Raw genomic sequence first — 9860 nt, forward strand, 5'->3', positions numbered from 1 at the left:
CGACCTGTCACACTCACACCCATCATAATGAAGTGTTTCGAGAGACTGGTCCTGGCTCACATCAAAGCCAGTGTTCCCGCCTCTCTTGACCAACACCAGTTTGCCTATCGTGCAAACAGATCAACGGAGGATGCAATCACAACTGCTCTACACTCGGCACTGAATCACCTAGATGGTAAGGAGACCTACATCAGAATGCTGTTCATAGACTACAGCTCAGCATTCAACACTATCGTCCCCAACAAGCTGGCCACCAAACTCCAAACTCTTGGCCTGAACACTTCCCTCTGCAACTGGACCCTGGACTTCCTAACAAACAGACTCCAGTCTGTCAAATTAGGTAACCACACCTCCGCCCCCCTGACCCTGAACACGGGGGCCCCACAAGGGTGTGTGCTAAGCCCCCTCCTCTACTCCCTCTTCACCCACGACTGTGTGGCTGTTAATGGTTCCAACACCATCATCAAGTTTGCGGATGACACCACGGTAGTAGGCCAGATCACCAACAACGATGAGTCAGCCTACAGGGAGGAGGTCCAGCATCTCGTGAAGTGGTGTGCCGATAACAACCTGGCCCTTAACATCAAGAAAACCAAAGAAATCATTGTGGACTTCAGGAAGTCCAAAGGCGGAAGTCACACCCCCATCCACATCAATGGGGCTGTGGTGGAAAGGGTGGACAGCTTTAAGTTCCTCGGAGTCCACATCACGGAAGACCTCTCCTGGTCCCTCAATACCTCCTCTCTGGTGAAGAAGACCCAGCAGCGCCTATATTTCCTAAGGAGGCTGAATCACAGAATCACAGAAGCCCCACAGTGCAGATAGAGGCCATTTCGGCCCATCGAGCCTGCACCGACACATATCCCACCCTATCCCCGTAACCCCATGTATTTAATCCCCCTAACACTAGGGGTCAATTTATCATAGCCAATCAACCTAACCCGCACATTTTTGGACTGTGGGAGGAAACCGAAGCACCCGGAGAAAACCCACGCAAACACGGGGAGAATGTGCAAACTCCACACAGACAGTCACCCGAAGCCGGATTCGAACCCGGGTCCCTGGCGCTGTGAGGCAACAGTGCTAACCATTATGTCACCGTGCTGCCCTCTAGGGATGTAACCTGTCACCCCTGATCCTCTCTAACTTTTACCACTGCACTATAGAGAGCATCCTGACAAACTGTATCACGGTATGGTATGGAAGCTGTAGCTACTATGACCGGAAAGCCCTGCAGCGGGTAGTCAAAACTGCCCAACGCATTACCGGCACCCGGCTACCGACCATAGAGCACATATACCAGAAACGCTGTCTACGGAGGTCACGGTCCATCATCAAAGACCCTACCCACCCCAGCCACAGCCTGTTCGCCCTCCTGCCATCTGGGAGACGCTACAGATGCATTCACACCCGAACGACCAGATTTAGGAACAGCTTCTTTCCCAGGGCTGTCATCCTACTGAACTCCACAAATAAACTCTAAAGCCTGCACATCTGCCAATGCACTTTATTATGGTTAGGTTTATGTTAATGTATTACAAGCCAAATGTATGTTGAATGTTTAAATGTCTTAATCTAAATGTACACTCTCGGGAGCCGCAAGCCTACATTTCGTTGTACTGCACTTGTGCACTAACAATGACAATAAAAGTTGATTTGATTTGATTTGATTTGATTTGAAAACCCAATGTGCGAAGGGAAGTCGAAAACAAGCAATTCCAGCATGTAAATAACAAGGCCACTCGTAGTTTCGAAATAGGACAACCAGTGTTGGCCAGGGACTATAGGGATGATAAATGGCAACCTGGAACAATTCGTGCACGACAAGGACCCTTGATGTACATGGTAGGTGTTGGAGAGAACGTAATACGATGTCATGCTGACCAACTTGTGGAATCGAGAACAAGGGTCGACCCCATGTCTACGGCAGAGACACCAGTTGAAGAACTTATTGAGCCTGTAGCATCTACCTCAGACTCGAAGGTACCTGATGATGTTCAATCCATAGGAGATCAAGTGGATGAGTCACCCCAGCAACGAGAACCAGAGACACCTGAAAGGCGTTACCCGGGCCGGATCAGGAGGCCTCCTCAGAGACTGAATCTTTGAACAGTTGTGTGTAAATTGTATATATGTTATCCATGTAATGTTTAATTTGGGGTGTACACTGTTAAGCTAAAAGGGGAGGAATTGTAGTGTATGTAACCTGTACCACCTTAAGAGGATACCTTAAGGTGATGGACTACTTTTTGATGGCTCCTGTACATTGTCGCACCGGTGGTGACCACACCGGTATATAAACCCTGCAGAGCAAAGTGTATCCCAGTTCAGCCCTGACCCTCAATCACTAAAGACCTGTTTACTTACTTCTGGTAGTCTGTGTCCTGTTATTCAGTATAACTGCAATTGAAAACACAGACTCAACACGTGTGTCTGGTGTAATTTCTCATCGGTCTCAAGTCCGAACTCTCTAACCTGTTGGACGGGGCGAGGGGTCATTCCGCACGTCCCCACAGTATTATGGGATGTTGCCCTATATCCCTATTGCCCTGATGTGGGGTTATTATGGGATGTTGCCATAACAGTCTAATACAAGTTCAAGGACTAGGAAACATTGAAACATCTGGTTAATACTCTTTATTCAGTCTAATCAGTGCGATAATCAATCACAGCTCCTTCCACACACCGTGTAACGTGCTGGGTTCCAGTCAGTTCGATATATTGATTAATCAAAGTCCAGGCGATCTCAATCAGTCACAACATCGCTGGACGGTTAACAGGAGTCTCTGGGAGTGATTCCACAAACAAGGGTCAATGAAGCCGCTGGCGACTGTCTCGCACTCGGCTGGTTTCAGACGCTGCCTCTCGTTCCCCCAAAGTGACCAAAGCCTGGGCCTTTCCTGCTCTGTGTGTGTGGAGCTCAGGGCCACACGCCGGGTGTGAGATCAGGCTAACTCAGCACTAGGCCGAGGATCGGGCCTGGGCCTTTCCTGCTCTGTGTGTGTGGAGCTCAGGACCACACGCCGGGTGTGAGATCAGGCTAACTCAGGACTAGGCCGAGGATCGGGCCTGGGCCTTTCCTGCTCTGTGTGTGTGGAGCTCAGGACCACACGCCGGGTGTGAGATCAGGCTAACTCAGGACTAGGCCGAGGATGGAGCCGGGGCCTTTCCTGCTCTATGTGTCTGGAGCTCAGGACCACACGAGGCTAACTCGGCACTAGGCCGAGGGTGGAGCCTGGGCCTTTCCTGCTCTGTGTGTGGAGCTCAGGACCACACCAGGCTAACTCGGCACTACACCGAGGATCGGGCCTGGGCCTTTCCTGCTCTGTGTGTCTGAAGCTCAGGACCACACCAGGCTAACTCGGCACTAGGCCGAGGATGGAGCCTGGGCCTTTCCTGCTCTGTGTGTGTGGAGCTCAGGACCACGCCAGGCTAACTCGGCACTAGGCCGAGGATCGGGCCTGGGCCTTTCCTGCTCTGTGTGTCTGGGCCTCGGTACGCTCACCGTGGAATTCAGTCAGGTTTCACTCCCTCACTCCGGCCCAGTAAAGGGGTCCCGACGCCCGTGTGAATAAATCCCGGGTCCGTGGGCCCCACCAGCCCCTCTCCGTGGAAAGTTCTGGGGAGGAGGAGGCCGTCTTAAAGAAGCGTCGACCAGCCGCGGTTCATCTCGGGCCTGGTCGCTACGACAACACACAGCTCCTCCTGGCCTTCCTCCTCCTGCTCCTCTTGCAGCCGCAGATCGTGGCGAGTGTGGCCTCCCGGAACGTCTCCACCACCGTCTCCGGGAGCTTGGCCGAACATTCTAGGAACCCCGCCGCCCGGATCCTGTGAGCCATGGTCTGTCCCTGTAACCGGGAGGCAGAGCGGGATTATTATCATCGCCACCTCCCCTCCCCGACGCTCCTCCGCGCTTCACACCCGCACCACACCCACGTCCCCGGGGCGATCGCCGGTCCCTGCCCGTGCTGAAGGCGCTCATCCTCGCACAGGGCAGACACTGGCTGATTCCCCAGAGCTCCCAGACCGGTGAGGGCTGAGCGGGAGCGCGGTGAGGGGACACGGGGAGCGCGGTGAGGGGGACACGGGGAGCGCGGTGAGGGGGACACGGGGAGCGCGGTGAGGGGGACACGGGGAGCGCGGTGAGGGGGACACGGGGAGCGCGGTGAGGGGGACACGGGCAGCGCGGTGAGGGGGAGACGGGGAACGCGGTGAGGGGGAGACGGGGAACGCGGTGAGGGGGAGACGGGGAGCGCGGTGAGGGGGAGACGGGGATTGCGGTGAGGGGGAGACGGGGATCGCGGTGAGGGGGAGACGGGAAGCGCGGTGAGGGGGAGACGGGGAGCGCGGTGAGGGGGACACGGGGAGCGCGGTGAGGGGGAGACGGGGATCGCGGTGAGGGGGAGACGGGGAACGCGGTGAGGGGGAGACGGGGATCGCGGTGAGGGGGAGACGGGGATCGCGGTGAGGGGGAGACGGGGAGCGCGGTGAGGGGGAGACGGGGATCGCCGTGAGGGGGAGGCAGGGAGCGCGGTGAGGGGGAGACGGGGATCGCGGTGAGGGGGAGACGGGGATCGCGGTGAGGGGGAGACGGGGAGCGCGGTGAGGGGGAGACGGGGAGCGCGGTGAGGGGGAGACGGGGATCGCGGTCAGCCGGTCCCTTGGAGGAGTCTTTACCTGGGTGTATGTGATGGGTTCCTGGCCGATTTTTTGCAGTTTCCGGAGGCAGATTTTGTTCATCCTGAGGTCTTTCTTGCATCCGACCAGGAACGTCGGGATTCCCACACAAAAGTGACTCACTTCCGGCAACCACTGGAAACGGAACGACAGAGAGAAATCTTAGCAACATAGGAACAGGAGGAGGCCATTCAGCCCCTCGAGCCTGTTACACAGGAACAGGAGGAGGCCATTCAGCCGCTTGAGCCTGTTACACAGGAACAGGAGGAGGCCATTCAGCCCCTCGAGCCTGTTGCACATGAACAGGAGGAGGCCATTCAGCCCCTCGAGCCTGTTGCACAGGAACAGGAGGAGGCCATTCAGCCCCTCGAGCCTGTTACACAGGAACAGGAGGAGGCCATTCAGCCCCTCGAGCCTGTTACACAAGAACAAGAGGAGGCCATTCAGCCCCTCGAGCCTGTTACACAAGAACAAGAGGAGGCCATTCAGCCCCTCGGGCCTGTTGCCTAGGAGGCCATTCAGCCTCTCGGGCCTGTTGCGTGATGGATAGACCGTGACTTACTCTGCTCAGCACATTCTCAAAGCTGACTGGATTGGTGACGTCGTAGCAGATCATCACCACATTGGCTCCCGTGTAGCAGAGGGGGCGGAGTCTGTCGTAGTCTTGTTGTCCTACGGAGATAGGAGAAAGATTGGAATTCAGAATTCAAGGTCGATCTAGTTCCCCTGCTACCCTCCTGGTGGTCCAAGAATATATCGGTAATGGAGTTCTGGGCCACTCATAGCAATCAATCTCTCATCAATTAGTCTACAACAGGAGGAGGCCATTCAGCCCCTCGAGCCTATTGTGTAGGAACAGGAGGAGGCCATTCAGCCTCTCGAGCCCGTTACACAGGAACAGGAGGAGGCCATTCAGCCCCTCGAGCCTGTTACACAGGAACAGGAGGAGGCCATTCAGCCCCTCGAGCCTGTTACACAGGAACAGGAGGAGGCCATTCAGCCCCTCGAGCCTGTTACACAGGAACAGGAGGAGGCCATTCAGCCCCTCGAGCCTGTTACACAGGAACAGGAGGAGGCCATTCAGCCCCTCGAGCCTGTTACACAGGAACAGGAGGAGGCCATTCAGCCCCTCGAGCCTATTATGTAGGAACAGGAGGAGGCCATTCAGCCCCTCGAGCCTGTTACACAGGAACAGGAGGAAGCCCATTCAGCCCTTCGAGCCTGTTACACAGGAACAGGAGGAGGCCATTCAGCCCCTCGAGCCTGCCCCGCCATTCAACGAGATCATGGCTGATCATCCAAACCCTAGCACCCGGTCCCTACACCGACAGCCATCCCACCCAAGCTCTATCCCCGTAACCCCGTAACCCCACATATTTAATCGCCCCTAACACTAAGGGCCAATTTTTTTATCATGGCCAATCAACCTAACCCGCACATCTTTTACATCTGTTACACAGGAACAGGAGCAGGCCATTCAGCCCCTCGAGCCTGTTACACAGGAACAGGAGGAAGCCCATTCAGCCCCTCGAGCCTGTTGCACAGGAACAGGAGGAGGCCATTCAGCCCCTCGAGCCTGTTACACAGGAACAGGAGGAGGCCATTCAGCCCCCTCGAGCCTGTTACACAGGAACAGGGGGAGGCCATTCAGCCCCCTCGAGCCTGTTACACAGGAACAGGAGGAGGCCGTTCAGCCCCTCGAGCCTGTTACACAGGAACAGGAGGAGGCCATTCAGCCCCCTCGAGCCTGTTACACAGGAACAGGAGGAGGCCATTCAGCCCCTCGAGCCTGTTGCACAGGAACAGGAGGAGGCCATTCAGCTCCTCAAGCCTGTTACACAGGAACAGTAGGAGGCCATTCAGCCCCCTCGAGCCTGTTACACAGGAACAGGAGGAGGCCATTCAGCCCCAGTGTAACTGCGCACCACAGAAGGTGATGTGATCTTTCACTGCCTTCGACTCTGTTTCTTCGCACTGACCTGCTGTATCCCACAGGCTGATCTCCAGCAGCTGACTGCCGCAGCGGAAGTGTGTTGGGAATATCTCCGCCACTGTCGGGACATAGGTCTGGAATAGAAAGATACAGAGCGGTGAGAACATAGGCCGGTCTGAGGGGATCTTTCACTCACTCCCACTCTCTGTCTCCCACCCCCTCTCCCCGCCTTTCTCTCTCCATCTCCCTCCCTCTCTCTGTCTCTCTCTCATCCCCCCCCCCTCATTCTCTCTCCATCAGTCTCTCTCCATCAATCTCTCTCCTCCTTACCATTCTCTTCCTCCATCTCTCTCTCCCTACTTCTCTCTCCCTCTCACTCCATTTCAGCCATAACTCTTACTCACTCCCTCTCCCTCGCATTTCCCTCCCTCTGTCTGACACTCCGTCCATCTCTCTCTCCCTGTTCATCCCTATCTCTCTCCCTCCCTCTGTCTCTCTCCCTCAATCACTCTCTCGGAGGGGCAGTACTGAGGGAGAGCCGCATTCTCAGAGGGTCAGTACAGAGAGAGCGCTGCACTGTCGGAGGGGCAGTACTGAGGGAGCGCCACACTGTCGGAGGGGCAGTACTGAGGGAGCGCCGCACTGTCGGAGGGGCAGTACTGAGGGAGCGCCGCACTGTCGGAGGGGTAGTACTGAGGGAGCGCCGCACTGTCGGAGGGGCAGTACTGAGGGAGTGCTGCACTGTCGGAGGGGCAGTACTGAGGGAGTGCCGCACTGTCGGAGGGGCAGTACTGAGGGAGTGCTGCACTGTCGGAGGGGCAGTACTGAGGGAGCGCCGCACTGTCGGAGGGGCAGTACTGAGGGAGCGCCGCACTGTCGGAGGGGCAGTACTGAGGGAGCGCTGCACTGTCGGAGGGGCAGTACTGAGGGAGCGCCGCACTGTCGGAGGGGCAGTACTGAGGGAGCGCCGCACTGTCGGAGGGGCAGTACTGAGGGAGCGCCGCACTGTCGGTGGTGCAGTATTTCGGTATGAGACGTTAAACCGACTTCAGTTACGTGGAGAGACTGGAGAATCTAGGATTGTTCTCCTTAGAGCAGAGAAGGTTAGGGGAGAGCTAATAGAGGTGTTCAAAAACATGAACTGTTTGATGGAGTAAATAAGGAGAAACTGTTTCCAGCGGCAGGAGGGTCGGTAACCAGAGGACACAGATTGAAGATAATCGGCAAAAGAACCAGAGGGGGAGATGAGGAGAATGTTTTTACGCAGCGAGTTGTTGTGATCTGGAACGCGCTGCCTGAAAGGGCGGTGGGAGCAAATTCAATAGGAACTTTCAAAAAGGGGAATTGGAGAAATACTGGAAGGGGAAAAATTCACAGGGTTATGGGGAACGAGCAGGGGGGGAGTGTGGGACTAATTGGGGAGCCGGCACAGGCACGGTGGGCCGATTGGCCTCCTTCTGTGCTGCACGAGTACAGATTTCGACGCTGTCAGTGGGATCTTGCTGTGCACGAAGTAACTGCCGCATTTGCTGCATTACAACAGTGACCACACGTCAAAATAATAAAGTACTTTGTTGGGCTGTGCGGCGCTTTGGGACGTCCCGAGGTGACGGAAGGCACGGTTTAGAAAGGGCAGTGAGGGGGAAATTGGCGTTTAACCGTACCTCGAGGAAGATTCCCTGGGCAAAGGCCGTCTGCAGGCAGGTTTTCCCGCAGCCTCCGTCTCCGACCACCACCACCTTCAGACCCTTGCCGGAGCAGCCGTCCGCCATCGCGCCGCACGAGCCTCCAGGCGCGCGTGTGAGCGCTCGATCGCTCGCTCGCTGTCCCCCTCTGAGCGAGCGTTTCTCTCTCTGTGGCCTCGTCCGAGTTCCTGGCTCTCAAAGACCTGCGATGGAGGGAGCGTGGGGGGGAGAGAGAGAGAGAGAGAGAGAGAGAGAGGCAGAGAGGAGAGGAGGAGGAGGAATGAGAGAAGAACGAGCCTTTCCTGCCCTCGCGCCGTCACACCAACGCACAGCGGTCAACTGCCAGCCCTTGGACCTTGAGCTCAAGGCGTGCACCTGATGCTGGCACGGTGTGTGGGGACTCGATGCGAGCTGTGAGGCTCCTGCTCCGCATGTGAAGCTCTCCTCTCCAGCTGGCTGTTATGTGAGAGTTGAGAGAGGGAGGGGCGGGGCGGATTCAGGCACCACCCTGCTCAAATCTTCTCACGCCATGTGACGTCAAGCTTCCTTAACTATTAACCCTGCGCCCGTCAATTCCACAAGGTACGGTGAAAGATTGACAGGACTCCCTCTTCCCACCGCGCCTACCAGCACCTCGCGCCCTCCCAAAGCGTTTCACAGGCAGCAAAGTACTTGTTTTCTGAAGTGGAGTCACTGTTGTGTTGTTAGGGAGCACCCGGCAGCCTATCTGCGCACAGCAAGATCCCACAACAGCCTTGTGATAATGACCAGTTTGTCTGTTTTAGTGATGTTGGTTGAGAGATAAATATCTCTCCCAGGACACCGGGGAGAACTCGCCTGCTCTTCGTCCAATAGTGTCCGAGCGATATTTAACGCTTACCTGAGATGGCAGCCGGGGGCCTCGGTTTAACGTCTCATCCCGAAAGATGGCATCACCGACCGTGCGACGCTCCCTCAGTACTGTCCCTCCGACAGTGCGGCGCTCCCTCAGTACCGTCCCTCCGACAGTGCGGCACTCCCTCAGTACTGTCCCTCCGACAGTGCGGCGCTCCCTCAGTACTGTCCCTCCGACAGTGCGGCACTCCCTCAGTACCGTCCCTCCGACCGTGCGGCGCTCCCTCAGTACTGTCCCTCCGACAGTGCGGCACTCCCTCAGTACCGTCCCTCCGACAGTGCGGCACTCCCTCAGTACCGTCCCTCCGACAGTGCGGCACTCCCTCAGTACTGTCCCTCCGACAGTGCGGCGCTCCCTCAGTACCGTCCCTCCGACAGTGCGGCACTCCCTCAGTACTGCCCCTCCAACAGTGCAGCGCTCCCTCAGTACTGCCCCTCCGACAGTGCAGCGCTCCCTCAGTACTGCCCCTCCGACAGTGCGGCACTCCCTCAGTACCGTCCCTCCGACCGTGCGGCGCTCCCTCAGTACTGTCCCTCCGACAGTGCGGCACTCCCTCAGTACCGTCCCTCCGACGGTGCGGCACTCCCTCAGTACCGTCCCTCCGACAGTGCGGCACTCCCTCAGTACTGTCCCTCCGACAGTGCGGCGCTCCCTCAGTACTGCCCCTCCG

General features: G+C 57.0%; 1 protein-coding gene across 1 annotated transcript; it reads right to left on the reverse strand.

Moving 5' to 3' along the window:
* Positions 1–2629: 2629 nt before the first annotated feature.
* On the reverse strand, positions 2630–9286 carry LOC147092228 (rho-related GTP-binding protein RhoF-like). The gene is made up of 5 exons (XM_085975893.1): positions 8275–9286; positions 6657–6744; positions 5240–5349; positions 4678–4812; positions 2630–3848 (listed from the first exon to the last, which is right to left on the reverse strand). The coding sequence occupies exons 1-5, from the start codon at positions 8380–8382 to the stop codon at positions 3684–3686; spliced, it is 606 nt and encodes a 201-aa protein (XP_085832019.1). The 5' UTR covers positions 8383–9286; the 3' UTR covers positions 2630–3683.
* Positions 9287–9860: the final 574 nt, after the last annotated feature.

This window comes from Somniosus microcephalus, unplaced genomic scaffold, assembly GCF_052327205.1.
Source record: "Somniosus microcephalus isolate GS21.2 unplaced genomic scaffold, FLI_Smic_1.0 unresolved_chr2, whole genome shotgun sequence".
In the NCBI taxonomy this organism is placed as follows: Eukaryota; Metazoa; Chordata; class Chondrichthyes; order Squaliformes; family Somniosidae; genus Somniosus; species Somniosus microcephalus.

Coding starts and splice junctions, on each gene's coding strand:
- LOC147092228 (XM_085975893.1), bottom strand. CDS start 8,382: ATGGCGGACGGCTGCTCCGGCAAGGGTCTGAAGGTGGTGGTGGTCGGA. Junction 6,745..8,274: donor CCCAGGGAATCTTCCTCGAG/GTACGGTTAAAC, acceptor TTTCTATTCCAG/ACCTATGTCCCGACAGTGGC. Junction 3,849..4,677: donor AACCCATCACATACACCCAG/GTAAAGACTCCT, acceptor TCCCGGTTACAG/GGACAGACCATGGCTCACAG.